Source organism: Anarrhichthys ocellatus, unplaced genomic scaffold, assembly GCF_004355925.1.
Source record: "Anarrhichthys ocellatus isolate YVR2014 unplaced genomic scaffold, GSC_Weel_1.0 scaffold145, whole genome shotgun sequence".
Taxonomy (NCBI): Eukaryota; Metazoa; Chordata; class Actinopteri; order Perciformes; family Anarhichadidae; genus Anarrhichthys; species Anarrhichthys ocellatus.
The window spans coordinates 439,297-464,707 of NW_022280175.1; the positions used below are offsets into that span (position 1 = coordinate 439,297).

Here is a 25,411-nt window from a genome sequence, read left to right on the forward strand (position 1 = left end):
CAGTAACACAGGGCCCTCTGCTCCAACCAAACAACCAACCAACCAATAACACCAGGCTCTCTCTTTCAGTAACACAGGGCCCTCTGCTCCAACCAAACAACCAACCAACCAACCAATAACACCAGGCCCTCTCTTTCAGTAACACAGAGCCCTCTGCTCCAACCAAACAACCAACCAACCAATAACACCAGGCTCTCTCCTCCAGCTACGCAGATGATACCCAGTTGTACATCCCGATTAAGCCTGGCTCCAGCACTGTTTCGTGTATCATGCCGATTTTCTGGAACTAAATGAGTCCAAATGCAAAGTAGTTATAATTACCCCTGCTGGCCCCAGCACCCGCATTAATGCGCCCAGACTTGAGGAGACATCATCATCAGCATTAATGATCTCTCCTCAAGTCTGGGCGCCTTATCTAATAATGGTCGGCATGAAGCCCGTAACTAGGTGTTATTTTTGACTCTGAATTGACTTCTGATGCTCAGGTGGGCAAAGTTGTGCAGATCTGCTTTGCTCAATTGAGACAGCTCAGCAAAACCAGGTCTCTCCTTTCACCTGCAGACCCAGAGAGTCATTCATGCTTTTATCTCCTCAACTACTGCAATGCACTTTATTCTGGTATCAGCAGGCGAAACATTGAAAGACTAAAATTGATAGAGAATGCTGCTGCCAGGCTTCTACGAAGTGACCACATCACACCAATCCTTGCTGCCCTTCACTGGTTTCCTGAGAGTTTTAGAATTGATGTTAAGATTTTACTGCTCAATTTTAAAACCTTGAACGACCTGGTCCGATATCTGTGATCTGCTGATTTCTTATTAGCAGACCTGGGCATTGTACGGCCCGCGGTCCTTACCCGGACCTTTGGCTGTCGCGGGACGTCAATGGGACATTAGGAATGCAACGTACATAATTGTACATCATGCACGGAATACAGCTGCATTGCTTTTATTTTGAAGGCGACTGTTGCTGTTTGTTTTGTTTTTTGACTCAATGTACGTGCGTTCGTACGTACATACGCTCGTGAATGTGTGCGAGCAGCAGCGTCACTGCAACGTGTTGGTGATGCAGAGCGGCACGGACATCTGAGACTTTGTAGCTAAGCTGCTAAAGCAACATGCGCAGAAGATGTTGCTTCTCTTTGGATCGACCTCCATCTGTGAACAAACATTCTCTGTGATGAAGTTGAACAAATCCAGATCCAGATCCTCTCTCACTGACATCAGCTGTCAGCTGTCCTTCACATCTCAGCTCACACACAGCCTGACTTCAGTCACTCGTTGGAGCCCAACAAAGACTGGAGTTCTGCACTGAACTGACAAACAGAAAATGAGGTCATTGGACTACAAAGAATAGTGATTAAAGTACTCCTGTAGCAGAAACATGATCCCCGTCAGTGTTCTACTATTATATATGGATATTACTATGTATATTTGTTTGGATCATTATTCCTGCTGCAGATGTTTTAGGTGGAGCTCGTTTTAACTCCTTTGTACTCTGTTGTTCAGTTTGGGTAGTTAGGAAGGGTTTGACAAATTATACTAAAGCTGCCATGCAACAGAGTTATTGATTCCACTTACCATCACTGGCCATTATTTACTAATATTACTGTATCATTTAAGTTATTACTAAGCCATATCATTTTCATTTTATTTCCTCCTCTATTTCTGTCAATATCATTTACAACTTATTATCATTAGTTTCCCACGGAGACAGTGTGTTGTGTCTCATGAGCGGCCTGCTGTCCGTGCCCAGTCTGCAGCACGCTGTCTCCTGGTAGGTTGATCTGTGACGAGCTCCGTCGTGATATCTGTATAAGTTCCTTTTTGTTCGTAGAATTGTGTTTCGATCTATAATTTCCAGAGCAAATGCTTTATTCTGCTAACTTTATTTAGCATTAGTAACATGCTAACAACAGCTAGCGTAAGCATGTGTTCCGCTGCTCGTGACCACGAGGTGGGCTGTGAGAAACCCTGACGTCATTCTGCTTCTTACCAGGTGTGCTACCGTATGCTGTCCTGTGAATACACGGCTGGTTTGTGTGCCTGAATTAAAACACAATGCAAAGAGAGAGTACACCGCTGCTACACCAGACACATGTAGTGGAGTAAAAAGTACAATACTTCCCTCTGAGATGTCTTAGTTACATTCCACCACTGATCATAATATTCACTCTTACTACTCACAGCTGCTTTTTATAAAGAGGTGGAATAATATTGAGCAGGATTGAGTTCAGTCTATTGGTCCGGCCCTCCACAACAGTCCCTGTTTCTCATGTGGCCCCTTGGGAGAAAGAATTGCCCCCCCCTGCTTACGAGCCTGACCACTGCCTGAGATCTTCAGGCAGGGCCTTACCAACTGTTCCTAATTCACGACTGGTCACTAAAGGGGACCGGGCCTTAGCTGTTCGGGCCCCTAAGCTGTGGAACTCCCCTCCTGAGAATCTGAGGCAGCATCCTCTTTTAGATCTCTTCAGAAGGCTCACTTCTACCGACAGGCTTATTCTTTTACATCTGATGGATTATTTTAATTTAGTTTGATTGTGTTTCTTATTTGCTTTCATGTTTATTGTGAAGCACTTTGTAACTTTGTTTTGGAAAGCTGCTATATAAAGTTATGATTATTATTATTATTAACCTTATTAACTATCATCAACTGGACACAGTTATATTTTTGTCATGTTAACTGCTATGCCACATGCATCCATTTGCAGGTGTGACCGTTAATGCACACACACACACACACACACACACACACACACACACACACACCAAGTAACACTAACAAATCTAAGTTATAGTCGGTTATTCTCCGCAAACAAATGCGAGCCAGCAACCTTTAGCTAAGTTAGTTAGCATTAATAAAAGCTAATTTACAGGGCACAGCTTAGCTTAACTTTGAACTTAACACGTATCGTAGCCGACAGCACAAACAACATATATTCACACGATGTAAGTTAGCTGCTGACAGTCTGTGCCGTGGTTAAAGCCGAGATAAAGGATGTTTGGGGCTCACTGTCAAACACACGAAAGTCAAAGGAGAGACACGAGCGTCGACAAGTTGTCACAGGAGAAACACATTTGAAATATCTAAGTTTATAAAATATGTACAGTTAATGTTCAACTGCATCTACAGTTCTGTTGGTGTCCTTTCTTATGAACTGGATGTTGAGTGTTGTGCCTGCGATGTTCTCCCAGCACAGCAGCCAGTCTGTCCCCAGAGGACAGAGGGACGCTCCCACCCGTCCTTTAGTGTTTCTCACCCAGAAACCGATGTGTACCGGAATGAGTTTGATCCTATCCATTTATTATGTATATATATATATATGTACACATGTATATCTACAGAGGTCTGTTTGTGTCATGATAACATCGGTGTAATTGTTTAATTCATTCTGTATTTACTTGATCAGCTTTTATTCAGAGATTTATATCAAACTATTTACTGTTTGCACCTTTTCTAGTCTTCCGACCACTCAAAGCGCTTCAACACATTTATCCACATGCAAGGATAAGGTTCATCAGCACGATCTCACCATTCACCCGTTCATCAAACGTTTGTTGCAGCTTCTTGTGGGAGAGAGTTCATATTTCATCGGTGTGGGCTATCTCCCCAAACAACGTTTAAATGCACACAAAGAAACTATCATTACACATAGAGTAAATACAAATAAAATCACATATATAAATATAAAAGTCACAAATATGTCTAATGCACACACAAAAATGTATTGTTTTAAATAAATGCAAAATAAATCCACACATATGTATTTAAAAGGATTTGGAAATGTCACTAAAATCATTTTTGGATGTTACATTGATATAAAAACCGTTGAACCTGCATGTACTGCTTGTCTTGTGGGGACTTCTCTTGAAGACTCCACTGACGCTTGATTCACAAATGCATTTTTTGTAAACGGCCAATCCGCTATTTTCAACCAATCACATGAGGGTACACCTTGCTTCGTGCACAGTGTGGGAACCTGGAACACAGTGGAAGGAAATCTCCTGGAAATAGCTTCGATAGCCGAATGGTCCAAACGTCTGACTTGTGCACCAGGAAGTGTTGAAACAACCAAACGGGTTGCAAGGATCATTATGCAAACAATGCATAATATAATATATATAAATATATATATTGAACTTACAACAGTTCAGACTTTATCAGGTATTTATCTTTCTTCTATTCTTCAAGTTTTATTCAAATAGATTTCAGTCTGTTTTGAAGTGAATTTCTCAGTAATAGTAGTTTATTTATCCTCACACACTAGAATACTGATCGTGTTCAGTATGATATAATAATTCCTATATTACGATAGCCCTGAGAGATCAACACACTGCAAATATGAAAACATCTTCAGCAACTGCACCACCGAGCACCAAGTGCAGCATTAAAGAACTACAGATAGACAAAGTGTGCTTCAGGGACAGAAAACACAGCAAATACAGAAAGATGCTGCAAATAGAGAAAACACAATCAAATACACAACCACAAAGATAAACGTGCTGCAGTAGCAGGTGATGCCAGAGATTCATGTCATTTAGTGGAAAATGAGCTAGAAAGTGTTTACTTTTTGTTTGGCAGATTTTATCATGTGATGTGATCGCAAGTTTTCAGATATTATTGCAGACATGTTAACCGAGCCTTTTGCTTCTTACTTGCCTATGAATGATCTGATGGCTCATATTATATTATTATATTAGCTGCTGTAACTTTCAGAACTGTCCCCAAGAAACGTTCAAGGCACAAATAATTAGCATTGCAGTTGTGTTAGGTTATGATGGCATGAATAATACTTACAATTGTATACCTTAGTAAAATTCAATTACATTTTATTTATATAGCTCATGGGCTTTTCAATCTGTACAACATACAACATCTTGGACACTAACATCGGATAAAACCTTTAACACAGGACACAAAGGAATCAAACTCAGGAAGAGCAGCAGCTCTCAGGATGCACAGAAGTGCATCACGTGCCATCTGTTACACAATGAATGATGATGAAAGAACAGACGGCAGCTACTTCATGTTTGTGTCTATTTGCAGTGTGTTTGTCCCTCAGAACCACCGTACTATATAATCATCCTACCAACCGCCTTGTATTCTTCTTTAAATGACATTTCTTTCTTTCTGTTTGTTCTGCTTCAGTTGAGTGATTATATCCTAACTTGTTTACCTTGCTGAATACTTTCCACTGCAGCAGCACCACTGTGTTAACATTCTTCTTTAATGATGGGAGATTAAGACTCAGATTTAAGATCCTCTCTGATGAATAAATATGTTTCCAAACGTTAAGATAAATAGTTACAAAATGCAGCTGTTGTTGTCACACGGACACTATAATGCCTTTAAATGCTCAACAACCTACAAAGTCTGATTAAATGAAAACATGTCCAGACATTTACAACAGTTATAAAATACACGACTGCTCCTGCATGGTCATGAAATGGAAGATTCCATGACTTCCCCAGTTGATATACTCACCCAAATTTGAGTCTCCAGAGTTCTATGTGAACCTTTGCACATCATTGATGATTGATTCATGTACAGGATAGTTCAGTTGTGTGCCGCTCAGTACATACCTGAGTTAAATGTGTCTTTAAGTGTCAGGCATTTGAATGGTTACACACCAGCCTACTCACTGCTGTTGTTTTGGCAAGTTCACATAGTTTGTCCATTCAGAATTCCCTTGGTGCTATTGTTTTAACAAGCCCAACTGTGAGCCAGCTATGTGAACCTCCTCCAGTATGAGCCCATCACTTTGGACTTGAATCCTTCCACACGGATGGGTACTGATGCCAGTTACTGGTAGATTCCAGCAGTGAGCTTGACTTTAAAACGTGACAGGCTTTGCTGTAAACCAATGTTTCACACAGAGAGCCTCTGTAAGGAGTGGATTATCTCCCCCCTTCAGCAGTGGATCTCATAGGCTATCTGGGAGTCCATGAACAGGCCTGTATGATTAAGAAACATCCCTTCTGCCTCTGACGTGATTACAGGCTTGGCTTCCCCTCCCTCCCCCGCCATCCTCCTCATGGTCCGTATGTCGCCATCCTGCTGCTGTTGCAGCTTTTTGTTGGGGGCCAGGGTGGGACTCATGGTCTGGCAAGGCCCAGAGGAGAGGGTGTGGCTGGAGGTGTCAGATGGAACAGGGCAGCCCAGGTTAGTGGTGGAAACAGCTGTGGGTGGAGCTGGAGGCAGCACAGGCTTGGCCCTGTTCAAGACGTACATCTCATGGCCGCGCTCATCACGATACTCCTCCAGCTGGGCAAAGGTGGTGGGGCCATCAGAGTAGTCATTCACGTACAGGATGCTCTCCTCCTGCAGGTTACAATTTACCTTCATCACTTTTGAGTTACAGCAATAATGGAAAACAATGGCACACATGTTCAGTCTAGTCAGTGCAGCAAGATGGCAGCCTCTTCATGGAGTGTTTCTGTTTATTTGTTCAGTCTTCAGCTCACCCTCTCCAATTCAATCTACCAGAGAGGAACTTTTGAACATTTGACAAGTAAACAAGTTGACTCTCAATTCCTCATAAACTAGCCCCCTCCTCAGGGTCTGGGAACAGTTTTTTTAAGGGATAAAGCCAGTGGCGGGCCGTGCATTTTATACCTGGGCCTTCACTGCTGTCCTGCAGCTGAAATGCCACCTTATAACCACATGATCGCGCCACAGCTATTATTCATTTTTAAGGCTGTAACTATGTACATCTTCGTATTAAACTGTTCGGTACGAGTCGTCTGAATAATGCTAGAGCATTTAGAAAATGCAAAAGCCTAAATTCAGGAAAATATAATGTTGTCAGCTGGTCTGGCTGTGGGATCCACCGTCATTCCTTAATGACAAGCCACAACCCAAAGAGATTATCATAGGATCTTACTTTCACAATGGGAACATTGAATGTACTGCTCTGCAATGTCTTTCCTCGTCTCAGCCCCCTGTCTCATGGTGCATCTTACTCAGTCAGAATGCCCATATTTGATTGGCTGAGCTGCATCACGTGATGTGATTCACTACCCATCAGCCTCTGCTGGCTGTTAAGTTTCGTTTCGTCACGTGCTCGCCCACTGACCAATCACAGCACACTCTGTACCTCGCGGGAAAACTACACAAGGACACTGAGCGGCATGTAATGCTGACGTCATTATAGGCCGACGCGCAGGCTATGGTAGTCAAAGAATACGCCCAACATGTCAAACTAAAGATCTGATTGGTTGAACACTATGACAATCAACAATATCGTCCCCATTTACTTTAATCTGCACTGGCTGCAGGTGAGAGTGTGCAGGCCTCTGCCTCTGTTCTTACCTAGAGACACAGAGGTGAAATCTGATTGGATAAAAGCTCTACTTAAAACAAGCTGCACTGGAAAGAATTACGAGGGCCCAAGCCCCGACCAGAGGCCCTATTGAAACTGTAGGAATTATCCTAATAATGACGTTATTATATTTCTAAGGATTGTTCAGGCCAACGAAGGCCCTTTCGAAACAAGGAAAATAATTATTAGGGCCTGAGCACTAACCAGGGGTCGACGAGGCCCTATCAAATTTGATCGAATTATATTCTTCCTCCAAATGAATCGCAATTCGTGGTGACATATTTTATGACTCGGGTGTAGCATAATGCTCAATTGCTTCCCCTACAACATTTTAATGAAGCAACATTTATGTTTCACCTACATGTTTGGTAGGCAGATTTAACATGTGGAGACGTGTAAAAAAAGTGTCTTGGAGGTCTACAATAAACCCAACAGGAAGTCAGCCATATTTAATTCAATGTGCTATTTTAGGGCAATTTTTGCAATTTCCAGGAAGTGTACTTTGACGAACTCCTCCTCGAGATTTCCCCGGATTGACTTTAAATTTGGTTATTACAATATTAAGACCTATGCAATGCTCAATTGTGAAGCTTTTCAGTTTTTATGGAACTATGTTTCCGGGGTGGCAAAAAAGCGCATTTTGCCATGAAACAGGAAGTTGTAACTTGTCCAATCTGCCCCAAATTTCTCATCCATGTGAAGGGTCGAGGCTGGAGGACATTTACATGCAAATATTGACTTTTAGTCATCGCGCCTAGTAAAAGGAAATTACATGTTTTATTCTTTGATTTACTCCTCCGAGAGGGTCGACCAGATCCACCTCACATGTGTTTAGAGGAGCCGTAAGACCTTGATGATGCTTTATCGTGAAGATAGTGAGTTTGCAATGAACAGCGTAGAAAAAGCCCAGCCCTTTAAACTTCATGTACGTTGATGAAATTTGGTAGGTAGCATGCAGAGACGTTCGAAAAAGCCTAAACAGCCAAAAAATGTTTGTTGCAGTCTTTTGGGAGGCATCCTTGCACTCAGAAGACAATTCATGTTTCATCGGTATGGTTGATCCCCGCCCCCTAAACTTTGTAATTGAAGTACTAACCCTGGTTTTGAAAAGTGTTTAACAAAGTTCAACTTACTTACGAGTCTGCAAGTCCGCAGGGTGGACATTTGAATTCAGCCACACACTATTAATGTTGTAGTTTGTACTGGCTGCCATTCGATGTTGCTTAAGTGCCCATATTACTTCTTCTTCTTCTTAACCGCAGTTTCTTGTCAGATAATAATTAATACATCAGTTCCAAAGGGAAGGTTTAGAGTTTTAACTTAGAAGGCTATGCAAACCTGCTTTCACCTGTGTGATGAAATCTGTGTCAGAAAACGATTGTTTCTATATAAAAGTGTGTGTTGTTCTAATAACATATCTACCTCAAGAAGTCCCTCTCACTCATCAGGTTAGACATTTAAAAACATTTTTGTTGCTAATTCAAATAATTTACCATTGAATCTATTACAGACAAACATACACACACCTTCTCAGCTCCATCAGTGTCCTTCTCTCTTTGGCGATGTCGGCTGTAGATCATGGCGACCAGCAGCAGAGCGGTCAGAGCCAGCAGGGAGATGCCTACAGCTATAGCAGTTTGAGTGGCAGCTCCCAGAGCGCTGAAGGCCATGCTGCCTAGTGCGTACAGGGGCTCCCGGCTAACATCTGAGCCCATAGCAGCACCGTGGCTCCTCAGCCTGGGCCAGGAGGGTGAGTATGGCGAGGACACCTGGGACCACGAGGCCCAGATGGAGGAAGAAGAGGAGGAAGAGGAAGTGGATGAGTTGATGGCGAGCTGAAAAGTCACCCTGGCCACACCCCCTGCGTTCCAGGCTTCACATTCATAGAAACCTGCATGAGCCACAGTCACATTACTCAGAAACAGCATGCCACTGCCAGTGTCAGGGTCAAAGCGCTCGCCTTCAGTCTTCTGCAGACTGACTCTGCCTTCCTCTGAGGGTTCCTCTCCTCCACTCATTCCACCTCCTCCTGCACCCAGCTCCTGAACCAGGCCTCTGGGGGAAAGCACCACTTTACCCTGGGACGCCTTCCTCCAGGTCACCTGGAAAATCAGTCAGTGTTTCATGAACAGTTTTTTTGCTAAGAAGGTTATCATCACATAAATAATCAAATAATGTGCTCTCAAGCTAAGTTAAGCAGGGGAATCATGTGACACAGCCACTGAGGTTGGATCCGTATCTCTGAGCTCTTGGTGTGCCTCAACAGGAGTCACATATTTGCTGGAATTGACTTAAAATGACAAACGTTTTTTCTTTACTATAGGTTTTTTGTTATTCCCTTCAAGGAAGTTTCAAGGGTGAGAAACTTCATGTAACGACATTCATCAAGTGAGACCTCTCTCTAGAAAAGATGGCGGCTGACCAAGAAAAGCCAACGCTGAAATCTCTCATGAAAGCTGTTCAGGATTCTAATGACGAATGAACCTTTCACATAGACAGAAGACAGCTGACATCCAAACTTCACTGTCACAACTTTAGCCAAGCAGGTTCTGCTGATGTGTATGACTTGAGAGACTTAATGTTAAGTTAAGCAAAAGCTGGAGCGGGAGATAGCATTTCTGAAAGACAAAGATGATGACCTCAAACACTGAGATCTGAGGGCCATGACATAGTCGGATACTTTGAATGTCCTGGAAGGCCTTCCAACTCAATGTAGTGGATGTAGTGAACATTGACGCAAAAATGATAAAAATGGAAATTTGATAATAACAACGATGAAAAAAAATCTCAAGTAATAAACTTCTTCCAGAAACTGATCTCAGGGCTCTCAATCTACCACTTACCTGAATAGACTCACACACAACAACTTGAGGTCAATCTTGACAGTCGAACCGACTTATGAACTATAAGATCATAAATCTTGTGGGACACCACCTTTCTTTTTTTACAAGCATCTACATTCCTGAGGAGCAGCAGGACACATGGACACATCCAATTAAATAAACAACTTCCAGAAACTGAGTTTTGATGCAAAATGATACATTCCTTAATTGATATGTTAGCATTGGTTCTAATCTTTCTACTGTAGTCATACAAAAGACACACGTTAAATCTCACTGATTCACTAAACATAGTGTGTCTCTATACATTCATCTGAAAGCCTGAATTGAACCAAATCTTAAACAGTGAAAACATCTGAGTTTATAAATAATGGTTCACGTTTTGTTCATGATAACCAACTCTGTTTACAATTCTTTCGGTTTTCTGCCATTTAAATTGGATGTTGATGTTTCTGCCTGCAGCTCCTCTCTCAACCTGTCTGTTGTTCTCCCCTCTCTATCTTTATTCAGGGAGGTATATTAAACTGCTTGGTACCGTTCTGCAGCTGAGATAGCCCAGCTTTCAAATATGGAAGAATTAAATATGAAATACTGTGTCAGTGAACTAGTAATAATTCTGTAAAAGAAGGTTCATTTAAAGAAATAAGATAGTTGTTGGATGGGAGTGATTTATTGTTCGTGCCAACTAAACACCGCACTCCTTCCTCAAGAAGATAACAGCAGGACGAATGAGTCAGAAGAAACTCGGCCCTTCTACTCTGGACTTTGAGGCTGAAGGGTGATGGCCAGCCAGACAGAGGGGTGGGGGAAGCGGGCAGTTCTGTCCACCTGCAGGCTCGAAGACCCACTGTGGGCCAAGACATCTCCATAGGCTGAGAGGACATCCAGCCGACCTGAGATGCAAGAGCCTGGTTTCTAATATGCTACAACCATGATTAATAACTTTGAATTCTGCATGCCAGATCTCTCCCTTGTGGCTCTGCTGGTTCTGCCTCTTTTCAGGCCTCGTGTTCCTGACCCGTCGACTACGGCCATCCTGGGCCGTCTGTGTGCCCTGCAGCTCCAACATGCCATGCACCAACATGCTGAAGATGTGTTGCAGCAACTATTTAAAGAAAGGGAATTGAAAAGAAAATACATTTTGAGACTGGCAAACATGCCATGCAAAGGGGGATGATAAAATGATTTAGCATCCCACTGAGAGAGAGAGAGAGACGAAGAAACACAGTTTAATTTGAACCTACACGATGAAGACAATTATGTCCAGAGATACCAGAGAAAGCCGAACCAACTGCCCCAGAGCAAGAGATGAAAAAATGCGATCCAATTGAACTACTATCATCCATCAAGATCCAAGATGCAGAGATTCCAGAAGAGCAGCAGCCACCACTTCATCCAGCTTAACGTCCCATCTGCCCATCAGAAGCCTCAGGTGAAAACAATATACAATTCCAGATGTGAATGAGTTTGATGTTTCTAGGCCAAATCAACTTGAAGTCAGTTGATAAAGTAATTTGAGTTAATAAGTTAACCTCGGATAGAGAGATGAATGAACAGATACAGCTGTAATCCTAAAGGATCTATCTTACATTTCAACTCGTATGAACTCGCACAATCTTCCCTGCTGCTTCTCAAACTCATCAGCTGAACAGCTTCATCTTCTGAACATATAGCCATCAAACGACAAATTGAATGGATAAACATTAATCAAGGATATGAGTCACTGATTCTACCTGGTCACATGCAATCCTTCTCACTTTTCAAACTCTTACACGGTAACCCGAGCCTGGCCTCCAGCTTACATTCTAAGCTATTCCATAACATCACTCTCACAAGTCCTGTGCACAAAGAGCCATGCTTAAAGAATCCTAGCTGCTATTTGATGCAGTAATCCTCACATTGCTTGAACCTTAAAAGCTACATTCTTGCCCGCCTTTATCGCCAGCCTCAGATGTTCCGAGTTCTCCACCTCACACTTCAATTAATGCTGACCCCTTCCTCCGTAGAGCTTGGACAAATTGCTTCCTCCACTATATTTGCCCACATCGTAAACATCTCAACTCAGGTCGATCTAGTCTCAAGTAACATGGGGTTTTGGGTGGTTTGCCGAGCCCGGCTGCTACGGCTGATTCCCTATGGAAGCTCCCCCACAGCTCATTTGGCTAACCGGACGAGCTACACAAAGTTTAAGCCTCGCATCTCAATCACGTTTACCTTCAATAAATCTGTTAAATGCTTCTACTTGATGGTGTGGTCCTTGTTAGAGAAGTGTTATATCCAGGGTGGTAGAACCACTGATTCAAAAAGTCATTCTGATTGCTGAAAAACATATAAATACTGCCGTGAGACTCGTGATGTGTTATGTTCTACCAGCACTGTTGAAAGAAGTGGGAGTAAATGAGTAGTAGCCGTTGATTCCCCGTAAAGACCCACTGATCAGCAGCTCATGTTTATGCATCAACATTCATAAGGTGCTTTTTATTGACCATTTGTGGTTAAATGCAAAGGGCGGGACGTAAGGCTGAACAAAATGCGCATATTTACAGGTTGATTTGGAATTTATAAAAGGAGATGCGCACTGGCAGGTGCAAGGTTTTATAAATCTGAATATTTTCTGGCATACGTGCATTTCCTCCTTTGAATGCAGGCAAACATTTAGTGTGGATCCTACTGTTTTATAAATAAGAGCCCTGTGTCACCAGTGTACAGTCTTGTTCCGGGCTCTGTATACTGTACTATTATTAAATATGTAGATGACATCACCATCCTTGGACGAGTCTTCATAAAGGGAATGGATGAACAAGATCATTTATGGAGAGGACAATGAGCTTGTTCAAAGACAAAACCAACAGAACTTATTATAGCCTTCAGGAGGAAAGCCCCCCCTATGCAACCCCTCATCATCACGGGGATGGCTGACAGTTCCACGTTTCAGGGTCTGAGCTCAGCCAAAAACACTGTGGCAACAGTGCAGAAAGCACAGCAGTGGCTCACAGTGGCACCCAGGCCTACAGGTGAAGAGAGGAGAGCAGTGTCACCAGTGTGAGCATCGTGTGGTTTGGATACGCAAACCAGGCTGAGAGGTAACCTCTTCAACAAGTTATTAAAACTGCAGAGAGAATCATCAGCTCTGACCGTCCTTTCATGGAAACACACGATACATCTACAGAGTCTTGACTCTGAGATCTACGCGCACTATTTCCAATGTGCCTGTCCTGCCCTGTAGCTGTGCAAACTGTAATAATACTTATCTGAATCCCATTTTTTAATTTATTTTTACTTTCTGATACAAGAGTTCTTTCACACATCATAACCAAGTGAGCAAACTGCTGCTGGACTACTCTGGATGCTGAAACAAACCAATGTGGAGGAAACTTCTGGAAGTTGTACTTGTTCTCCTTAAGTATCCCTACCTGTGGCCGCGGGTAACCAGAGGCATGGCAGGACACCCTGAGGCTCTCTCCCAGGCGCACAGCTAGCCTCCTGGGCTCCAGCTGCACCAGTGGAGGGATACACACCAAGCTGTTTAGGGGGACCTCCACCAGGCTGAGGTGAGAGAGGCGCGGTGGCTCGGTGCAGACCAGTCGACGTTCTGCAGAGCTGAGCAGCCTCTGGCCCTCCTCATCAATCCAGCTCCTCAGCCAGTGGAGAGCACAGTCACAGCGCCATGGGTTGTCTACAGCAGAGCAGAGCACAGGAGGTTAGGTTGGAACCCCTTGATGCTGAGCCAGTCGAGGTCCTATCACTGGTGGTGGTGGTAGGGAGAGGACATTTCAGAGTACTGAAACACAATGTTTTGTGAGGAGTGAATACAGTGTGTGTGTGTGTGTGTGTGTGTGTGTGTGTGTGTGTGTGTGTGTATGAGGTATATAAGCAATGTATATGTATTGACAGGAGGGTCATGAATGGTTCTGGACTGACCTATGGAAAATGAGGAAACTACATTGTGACATGACTGGACTAAAGGTTTTGGAGTAACATACATACATTGACTGCATGAAGAAGTCGGGAATAATGTGAAATAAACTGATTCAATGAAATTATTATTGTTTTATTTGATAACCAGAGTTCAGTCTGCCTGCCTGGTTCAATCGATTTGTAGGAAATGGACATTTTTAGGATAATGCAGATTGCATTTGAATGAAAAGCAGAAAAACGAATAAGTTTTCCCAAGGATGTTCCCCAAACATCATGTATGTCAGAAAGCCAGTCTCACCTGTGATGCGCAGCACCTGTAGGCTGACCAGAGGTCGCAGGGACGCAGGGCCAATGGTGTGAAGATTGTTCCTACTCAGGTCCAGCAGAGCCAGAGAGGTCAAACCAACTAGAGCTTGGTCTGCTAAAATCTCGATACTGTTGTGCTGTAAATGGAGCTCCTGCAGGCGCTGCAGAGACATGGTAAATGGTACATTTCATCTATGGAGCCTCATCTAGGAATGAAGAACACTGCAGTGCTGAGCAGGACATATTGAGTTTATAGTTAAAACATGTGAAACATCATGGACATCATACATGTGCTCTAACATGCCTTACCTGTAAACCACGGAAGGTGTAGTCCAGTAGGCGTGTGATGTCGTTTCCTGCCAAGTAAAGGATGCGGAGATGTTCGAGTCCCTGAAACATGTCAGCTGTCACCAGGTGGACCCGGTTCCCGTTCAGAGCCAGCTCCAGCAACTGACCCTGGTTCTGGAAAGAGCCAGGCTCCACTGCTGAGATGGTGTTGTTCTGGAGGAAGGGGAACATACGAGGGTGACCAAACAAAGATCTTTGCGGCTCAGGAACTGCAGCTTCCACTGCTGATACAATTTGCATATATTTAAATCAGTGCCTCAACTGCTTCGGAGCTGATTCTTCTGTTTTGTTCCTTTCCTGCTGAAACAGACGTCTGACTTTGTTCCATCACGCTTTAGAATCTATTTTTCACCCACATTCAAATATTGAGAGAAACTCTGTTTGTGTGTGTCCATCTAAACATCACATAGAATGCAATGTTTGTGATGTTTAGAGTTTGTTTTCAACTTAAAGTTGAACTCCACTCATGTTCCAGGGAAGAACTACTGCATGTGTGAAGAAGATGTGTTTAGCCTTTAGTGTCTCCAGAGGGAGCTGTGTGAAGTCTAACAAGTGTTCTCAAGTGACTCGCTCACTTGTGATGTGTAGTAAGTTAACCTGTGGTTACTGTATGACCTGTAAACAGTCAAGTTGACACACAGCATGTATCCATAACAATATCACATAGTGTCATGCGTATAAAAGTAGAAGACCACAAGGTGCCGCTGTACCGCGAGGATATCATAGATATAAGAAGTGGACTAAAGCTTAGTTCATACTCGCCGTAGTGAAGCCGGCGCGAGGGGTCCCAGAAAATGACGTAACTACGGCCGTCGCGTGGTGCGCATAGTAAGTGATCGCGCCGCTTGGTCGTGCAACTCTGAATCTTTGCAAGTTGCCGCACGTGAGGCACACGAAAAACATCATTATAGTGTTATGATTCGACCAATACTCATGTTTATTGAGTATAGCTTGAACACACTAGATATGTGTCAATGCATCGTCCATAAAAGTTATCTGTTCAACTCTGTGCTGTCAGCAGACTATATATATAAATATATGTATATATATATATATATATATATATATATATTGCACTGTAACTTTACTGTAATGTTTTAAGATTTAACATATCTTATTGAATGCTGTATTGTAATTATTTTTACTTTGTACAGTAGACGTACTGGAACAATACGTCACAGAAATATGTATGAGAAAATTGAAAAGGTATACATAGTATTACAGACAGCAGTGAGGGGAGGCAGTCCCTCATATCTGTGGTCTGAATGTTGAAACTAGCACCTTCATGTGTGCTAACATAATATAATGGAAGTTACTGGCTCCAGGACTAATCATCTGTGTTCTACAATAGTTGGACCCATCTTAACTGATGGAGGAGTAGTGGTTACACATACTTTGCAAAGTGTTCATTAGGTAGTATAATCGTATACTAAATGGCTGAGTACATGGTAATCAATTGCCAACATTTATTTATTTTTTTCAAGCATGTTTTCTTTTTAAATCTTCTTCCATATGTTTTTTCAGTGCGGGATATATTCAGACCTTTTCCTTGGATAAACTGTTTTCTAAGCATTTTTTCTTTTAAGTGGTATTTCTGTTGAATTGATAGCAAATGTACAAATCCCTGGTTCCAAGTCGGAAGCAGTACTGTAGGTGTGTGCATGTATGTGTGCTTGTTACCTGCAGGTACAAGTAGTGCAGGTGCCGGAGCAGAATAAGGTCCTGTCGACGGATCTGATCAATCACGTTGTCCTGGAGGAAGATGGTCTTGACAGAGAGAAGATAAGATGAAGATGGACAGAGGAAGAGTTGTGGTTAGCACTGGTACATCTTTCAGATGTGATTTGGTGGTGAACTGTATTTCATCATGCTGTTCTTGTGGATTCTGTTATCAGTCTGGATGAGGATAACATCCGTAGTAATCTTCTCTTTCAGTGAAACGGGCTTCATGCTAGATCCACTCTTCCATTCGCAGGGATTTTGGAGAACTTTTCACTAATTTCCTCATATTTTGAATTTTCTCGAACACAATTTACGAAACAAGGTACAAACACCGTGTGTTCCAGACCTTTAGGAGGAGTCATATGACAATAGCCTGTTGTTATCCAAACCTACGCTCTTCACGAATGGATTGTACGTTTCATTACTTTGAACACTTAATCAACACCACATCATGTTGACATTTTGCTGTTTGACTGCAATTTGAATTATAATAGAATAAAAAATTGGCTATTGTTGCTATTGTGTCTCGCTGACCACTTCTCTCTCTTTGGAGAACTTCATGTGAAATACTTCTCTGACTCACGTAATTATTCTCCGACTCTTCCTTCTCTTTCCTCGTCTCTCCCCTGTGTGTGTAAATCTCACTGGAGTCAGGAAACTTGTCGGAATACCCACATTTGATTGGCTGAGCAGCATCACGAGATGTGATTTAATGTGCATGTGATTGGTCGGTGTGTTTCCTGCACCGCTGAACGAGTGCCGTAAAGGCTGGAAAAGCTGCGCCGGTTAAAAGAGAAGCGCTCCGTCAAAATGTATTAATTCTCAATTATCTATCGGTTTTAGGTCCAGGGTCCGGATACAACGGCGTCTGGGTCTGGATCCGGACCTCGGTCCGCCTATTTGTGACCCCTTCCGTAGCTCATCAGAAGAGAGCATGTCTTTACATGCCGTCCTGACATATGGATGGTTCTTCACTTGCAGGTTTATGGAAGTCTCTGTCCAGACAAACCACCTCTGTTTAAATGCCTGTCAGCATCACCAGAAGCATGTCTTCTCTCCTCAAGCTCTGTGATGGAGACTTCCTGTGGACTCCTCCCTTTGCACTGATTGATTGTCGTTGTGCCCCGCCCCTGATTGGATCCAACTACACCTCCCCAGTGCATTTAAACCCTGTGTTCCCCTGTCTCTGTGCCATTTTGTCTTCGCCCTCTGTGTCCAGCTATTTTCCTACTGTTATGTTCCTGGTGTTTGTTGTCTCTGCCTGTTTTTCCTTGAACACATTTCTTCCTCATCCCTGCTTGATTTGTTTGCCCGTTCTGACTGCCTACCTGTGTACTGAGCCTCTGCTGATAAGTGAAGTTGTTGTTTAGGTCGTGCATTTGAGTCATGTTCTTCCTGAGGTTCCACTTGTCGTAACAGCAGGACACAAAGCTTTATCATTGAGGCGTTGATGATGCTAATCACAATTCTCACGAAGGCTCATTCAAGCAAAGGTGGTTTCATAATGTCTCCGCTGGTCGCTTACACAGTTATCTGAAGTTAGAAGTGTTTGCTGAATCTGACGTGGCTCACTCCTATGAGCTCAACATAAGGCCCTACCTGTGTGGATGGAGGAATGTGTTTGGGGACGTCCCTCAGGCTGGTGGACCCACACTCCACAGTGAGGCTGTAGCAGCGACAGCTCACAGGGCAGGAAGGAGATGCTCGACTCGGAGCGTGCAGCGACAGAAGAAGCACAGAGAGAGGAAGCCCCCAAAGCACAGCCATCACATCAATGGACAGGACTGAAGATGAAGAGAGAACAGTGAAGACATAGGTCAGTACTGATCGATACTCTGCATTAACAACTGAGCTCAGCGTTTTGAACGATTAGGGCCAAACAACAAGCAGAGTGACTAATCTCCAAACACCAGATGTGATCAAATACTGAATGCAGGTATGGGTGGAGCAGCTTGCTTGTGTAGTTTCTGGAGTTACCTCCGAAGGCTTGAGCGATTAAACACAACTCAGTTGATAAAAAGAGAGTTGCTCAGTATCTCAGTACCTTGTAGGTTTGGGGGAACTATCCAGAGTGCTGATCTTTGCTTGCTGAACTTAAACACCAACATGTTCCTTTGGATTCTGTGGTGTTGAGAGTTTGAGTCATTTACTTTTGCACACAATAACACTATTTTGTTGTGATTCATTGTCCTCTATGTCATAATGCCAAATAAACAAAACTACATTAGACATTATTATGCATAATCATCTTCACTGTTAGTGTGTTAGCGTGTGCCTGCTGATATTAGCTCATGACAGATATTACATATATATATATATATATATTACATATTTGTCTGCTAGAGAGCCCTCACAAGTTTATTTTTCAATGTAAACTCTTAGTTACCTACATATCTTGGTCACAACTTTTTGATGACACAAATAGCTTAACAAACAGAAAGAGAGAGTGTGTGTGTGTATGCACACGCAGAATATGTACACACTGTTGCTCACAATTCTTTACAAACCACATTTAAGAGATCTTTATTAACAATGTTTCATTATTTGTTTATGTTAATAGTATGAATAATGGACAATATATCCATCCATCCATCCATTTTCCTCCACTTATCCGGGGTCGGGTCGCGGTGGCAGCAGGCCAAGCAGGCCGACCCAGACCTCCCTCTCACCGGCAACATGTTCCAGCTCATTCTGGGGGATCCCGAGGCGTTCCCAGGCCAGCTGGGAGATGTAATCCCTCCAGCGTGTTCTGGGTCTTCCCCGGGGTCTCTTCCCAGTTGGACGTGCCTGGAAAACCTCCAGTGGGAGGCGTCCAGGAGGCATCCTAATTAGATGCCCGAACCACCTCAGCTGACTCAGTTCGACGCGAAAGAGTAGCGTCTCAACTCCAAGTTCCCTCCTGATGACCGAGCTCCTTACCCTATCTCTAAGGCTGAGCCCGGCCACCCTACGGAGGAAGCTCATTTCGGCCGCTAATGGACAATATATTGTTACCATATTTGATAAAGAACTCTCATATCAGTATTGGCCTTAAAGGTTCCGTACCGGTCCCGTTGTTTGGCTCCTAGCAGCAGCACTGCTACAGCCTGAAGGCCCTCTGAGCCTTCAGTCAGTAGCGCTGATAGCCATAGTAGACGTCAACAATTAGACCTCATTACATTTCAATTAGTCACAATACCTTTTCAACACGTGGTAATTCAACTGTAGCGACCATCAGATGTTTGTTGAGTGAATGGAAACATGCTTCCTGTTTGCATTCAGTGGCTGTTCACCTTTTCTGCACCTTTTCCTGAGTATGTTCATCGTGACGAGGAAGAACACTTCCATTTCTCTTCACCGTGTGATATTATGTCAAGGTTATTAACAATACGAAATATCAAATATTTTCAATGGAATTGTTTTGTTCTGCTGCCAAATGTGGACTCAAAAGTAAGTAATGAGACGAGCAGGAGAGACAGGTGGACGCAGCCTTTAAAACCACAGATACGGAGAAGTGATGTGAAAATCCATCAAGTGTTGAGAAGTGTGCAAGAGAAGAGAAATGTGATTTCATGCATATGAAGCTTACTGTACCTTGGATATATAAATGCAGGTGTGAGGTTGCAGCACCATTGAGACTATGTTGAAACCAATAACTAAATAACTCAGATGGTTTCATTTGTCAGAGGGCAAATATATGCAGAACATGGCTCTAGAAACCCCAATTAATAAATCAAAAATGTATGGTGGATGATATTCTACAATAGTTCATGGCTTTTTATAGCAAAGCCAGCCACACGTGTCATTGCCCGCTCGCTACATGCATACAGTCTTTTCAAAATAAACTGGTCTTGACAAGAAACAACTTAGTGAGATTTAGCAATAGATTGTGAAATACTTTTAGGCAAAAATACCATTCTTATGTTTTGGAAAAGATGGTTGTTTGGGTTCAAATAACTACAGAAGAGACGTTACTGAAGTACACGAGTTCTCCTGTCACACAGGGAACAAACAGAGGTCTCCAGGTGACCCTCCGCTGTTCTGAGTGGAGTCTGTCTGCTAAATGATCAGTGGATTATATACCATCAGATTTTGTGGTATATATACAAATTACATCGCATTATTTTTCATATAGCTACAAATGCTGGATGAGAACAGCCTGAATGAAAGTGTACTACTACTACTGGATATAACTGCCTTATACAGCCTAATCTGTCTGATTAATGTTTTGTTGTATTATAAGATAAATGTAGCTTGATAAAAAAAATATGTTTGTCAAAGCCTATTGTCTATGCATTTCAAATGCCCACTAAAGGTGAAGTCAGGTGACACTGTAGTCTGACAGAGTCACAGTAACAGTGTGATCTTACTATCAAGGTGTAGGAAATACTTCAGTGACAGTGAAAGAATGAATCCCATCAACAGCAGCTCACTGGGATTATGTCTTTGAAGAAGAATACATTCATTTTAACAATGATGACAACACTCCTTTAGACAAATATTCATCTCAGTCTCTGAATCACTGTCACCATAGGAACCACCCATGCCATGAGCCATTGACTTCCATCAAAGGATCCATCATCAAGGCCTGTTGTGTTTCTCCTGGAGGACTCACTGAAGGGCTCTGCTGTTTGCCTGAGAAGTGTTTCCCTATGGGGACTGCTATCATCATTATTTCATCAAACACTCAAACATTTGATTATTTTCACTTATTTCTTATATCTGACTAAAGCTAAAGATGAATGGTAAATGCAGCAAATATAACATGAAGCTGGATGAGCAATATGAAATACTTTGTAAAGAACATCCCTTAATTAGAAGGGCTGAGAAACAGCCTACTTTTAAAAACATATATGAAAATATTATATATATATAAATATGAGGATGTGTAGTGTGTTATCCAAAACTTTCATATATAGAATACAAAGCCAGCCTCAAATATGAGCAAAAATTAGCATGAAAAATTAAGAAAATGAATTATTATTAGATATTTATTATTGGTTTCCTTATTTGATCATCTATCTCCATGTTATACAACATAATGCAACAGTTGGCAACAGTCCATTATTAGTTCTATTTCATTGTTTTAGTGTTTCTAATATTCTGCCCTCTCAGAGGAGGATAAACAGAAACACGTCTCAATATAATGATGTCCAGTAAAACGCACTGCTCAAAGATAAATGTCCACCTTTCCACCAATGTTGACTCAGCAATGGTACAGTTTACGGCAAAGCCTTTGTATTGAATGTCAATAGATTGAACCGGTGTATCTAACAAAGTGGCCATTGTATGTACTGTATATTAGGTCATATGTAGGCAATATGTAGTTTCAATATCTTTTTCATTTTTGTCAGCTATTACTGAAATGATATTCTGTTTTAACACTATTTACATTTTTGGCAATCATTTATTTCGTCTGGTGTGTAAAACATCTCTTTGGTACTTTGGGGCCATATGAAGGCTCGGAGCAGCCCTGCAGGTAGAACACACATATTCACATTCACTGATATGGACACACAGTACAATGAAGCATGTACTGTTTAAATGCCGTGACTGTAGTTACAGCGCATGTAATCCTGACAGCTGGAGTGGTTGAATGTCCAGCGGTGCTGCAGGCCACCTCCACACACCGAGCCCACAGCACACAATAACACTGATCCCAGGACTGGACAGGCCCATCAGTGCTTTTGACCTCAGAGTAGAAACACCTACAGATATATATGTACGAATAGATCATAAGAGTCATACTAGCTCAATGGAATCTGATTGTTGTTTCATACCTCGCTGAAGAAGGATGGAAGAGACTCCGACAGTGATGCCTGCCCCACACGACGCCTTCTTACTCCCTCTCACTTAGTGTTTGATCCCGATCACTCGGATGTGTTCTCGGTGTTGAAGATGAAGCTCCAGGCATCTGAAAGCAGAACAGCAGCAGCTGGATGTGTCCACAGTGCGCAGAGCACCGCGGGCCCGTCGCATCCTCCTAACAGAAGAACCGATGGAGACAGAAGCGAGACAGCAACGAGCAGCGGAAGATCGGGCGAAGCGTTGAACGACGGCAGGCCGGTCGAGTCTGCAGCGCTGAGTCTAACCCGTGGAACGGATCAGGTGTCTCTGTGGAACATCCAGCTGCTCATCTGCTCTCCCGGACCCGGTGCACACTCTCATTCCATTAGTCCACGCTGCTGCTCCAGAGGACCACAGTCAAGTCAAGCCAGTAGCAACACGAAAAACACTTCCGTCCCGAATTATTCAGAATAAAAGCATCACAAAAGCGATCATATATCTGCAGGAAATCTGCTGCTATTCGGTGCAATCAGACATATTGTCACACTTAGATTGTTATGTTAGAACATAACACTCTATTGGTAATATGTAGCCTGTTTATTTTGTAAAAGAAAGCTTCTCATGGTAGCTGTTGTTTGTGTCATGTGATTTATGTTATTACATAGTCCTACAGACTGTGCTGACCTGATATCAGTGCATGTGGAATATGGCATCTCAAGTCGAGGTGAATTGTCCTCCTTATACCAGGAGCAGATTTAAATGAAATGTCTGTCTCTTCCTCCTATGCTGAGACGTGGATACTAATTTCATATGTTGCAGCAGCCATCTTCTTTTAAAGGGAATCTGCCACCACGCTAACAGCTTATTGTCTGATGTTGGCGACAGAATGTCCTCGCTGAAAAACATCGGTGTTTTTGCCTCACCTGTGCTTAAACCATATTGCAATGCATCAATTTAGGCCCCTGCTCCAATTTCTTTCTCATTTGAAGGACATAGCCTACTGGAGGACTTGAACTGGGTGGGGCCCCTAGGTTCCTCTGTGAGCGGATGTGAGCGTATGTGACTTTCCTCTCATACAGCAGCTCCAAGGAACCTGTGGAGGCAGTTCTCTGTAAGAAAACATTCTTTAGGCAACCACTGATACCAGTCTTTTCCATCTTCAGCCACAAACAGCATATACTTTAATGTTTTTCCTTACCCGTCTGCAGGGGGTAAGGAGGCAAATGATAGACCCTTTTCCTCATAATTGCGACACGGTGATAGGTGGCACAAAAACTAAGAAAAGACTGGAGGCAAACATGATTCACCTCAAAGTACTAGCATACTCCAACTTGAGATTTTATTGCAAACCTTCGGCTGCTGCACCACAGCAGTGAGCTCACCACTCACACAGAAGTCTAAACAGAGATGGAGGGGAAGATGTTGCTAACAGTTCAACCTTGTGCAAGGCACAGCCATGATGCACGGCCGCGATGCACGGCCACGATGAGTCTTTGGCTGCGGTTAGCCGAGGCTGACTTTTAAACATGTGAATTAAAACCTGAATTGAATTTGTGTTTATTTTCTCAAAACCTGTAAATTAAATGAGACAAACAGTATCACTGTGACCCAATCATGTGCATTGTTTATCAACATCATTGTTTGGAACCCTGCAGCCAGTTAGTTTTGTGTGTAGAGGGTGCATGTGTAGGTGCGGCGCTGTCCATGGTGCTGAGACAGATTGGAGGTCATTGATAGACAGAACATAATACAATAGACAGTTTCTCAGTTTGTTTTATTAACCTCCAGACTTGTTGTGGTTGTGAGGAGAAAGAGAGAGAGAGAGCTGAAAGCTACAAACAACAGTCAAAGAATGACCTCCTGCCGTCTATTCCTAACCACTTCTCCTTGGCCTCTACGGAAAACGTCATGAGGTCAAGGAGAGATGTGGAGAGTTCATGAGGAGTTAGGAAAAGACAACCGTGGTGCTTAGAAAATCCGACTACACTTTTACTAAACTACGTACTTATGATGCCACGGCAGATATCACTGCTGTAGGTCTGCCATGCAGAAACTACATCGAAGAAGGTCTACAAAAAGCGCAACTACAGCATGACCCATAAAAGCTTCGGTGACACAGCATGCAGGCTGCTCCACGTGGTGTGAAGGAGAACCCGGAGCTCCTTCCTTCCCGCCGCTGTCCCACGAAACAACATGCTTCAGTAGAAACTGTTCAATGTCAATATTTCCTCTGTGCAATAATGCTACATATAAAATAAAAGGAAAGGATTGTCACCATCTATTCATATTCATCAACATGTATCCCATTACTTTATTATGACTGTATGAAAATAATTGTTTAAATTTGTACAAGCCAACTGTGGTGGAAAAAAAATCTTTTTAACCTCTCTGTGAGAAATAATCACGATGGAACTTCTTAAAGTATTAAAAACATATTTAATGAACAGACACTTCAATCAAAATTCCGCTGAATGGATAGAGCTCTTTCCCCACGGATGGTTCGGAGGTCTAACCACAATAAAAAGACAAAACAGAGTATATACGTGCGTTATCTCATCTCCTCTCCCTTCACCCTCCCCCTCGCAGATGTTGTCGGCCGCTGCACCCATCAAGGCCAGGTTCCCAGCCTTATCGTGGGAAGAGGGTTAGGGTGATACAAGTTATAACTAAAAGAACCATATGATACATTTCCACAACACTAACCATATGGTTTGTTTTACTCACTGAACTAATGCTTCATAGTCATTATAAAGTGTTCGTGATCTCTGTCAGCACTACGCAACGGCTCCTTAGTGTCCTCAACCCGTCTGTCTGTAACATGCCAGTCGATCCTCCGACCTGCATGTCTCTCATTGTTGTTTAGCTGTCATGCTGACATATATTTGAAATACTCTGCATACTTTAGTTTTTCTTTAGCGTCTAACAATTCAACATCGTGTCTCTAGTCTCCATCCCTCATGTGTTGTTGTTGTACGTGTTGTTTCATGAGCCTCTGTGTCGCATGTCTTATTCTTGAAAGAGTCATAAATGATGTTTCTACTGTTATTAATATTCTCTCTTCTTTTATTGTTTCTGCATGCTTTGTAAAGGGTAAATAATGCATCACTTTGTCATTTTAATCTTATATTCTGTCTTTAGGTTGATTTTGTAACATCTGGGACTACAGATGGAAAAATTGTCTCTTGGC

General features: G+C 42.7%; 1 protein-coding gene across 2 annotated transcripts; it reads right to left on the reverse strand.

Annotated features, from left to right (window-relative positions):
* Window positions 1–4,815: 4,815 nt before the first annotated feature.
* LOC116400072 (leucine-rich repeat-containing protein 24-like) lies at window positions 4,816–22,640 on the reverse strand. Of its 2 annotated transcripts, XM_031877717.1 has the most exons (8): window positions 22,218–22,640; window positions 18,058–18,242; window positions 16,417–16,503; window positions 14,698–14,889; window positions 14,381–14,549; window positions 13,578–13,840; window positions 8,851–9,426; window positions 4,816–6,324 (listed from the first exon to the last, which is right to left on the reverse strand). In XM_031877717.1, exons 2-8 carry the CDS (start codon window positions 18,223–18,225, stop codon window positions 5,914–5,916), a joined length of 1,866 nt encoding a protein of 621 aa, XP_031733577.1. In that variant the 5' UTR covers window positions 18,226–18,242; window positions 22,218–22,640; the 3' UTR covers window positions 4,816–5,913. The 2 variants fall into 2 exon arrangements, with proteins under 2 accessions (XP_031733577.1, XP_031733578.1); XM_031877718.1 differs by lacking the exon at window positions 22,218–22,640 and having other exon boundaries at window positions 18,058–19,006.
* Between the last annotated feature and the right edge of the window lie 2,771 nt (window positions 22,641–25,411).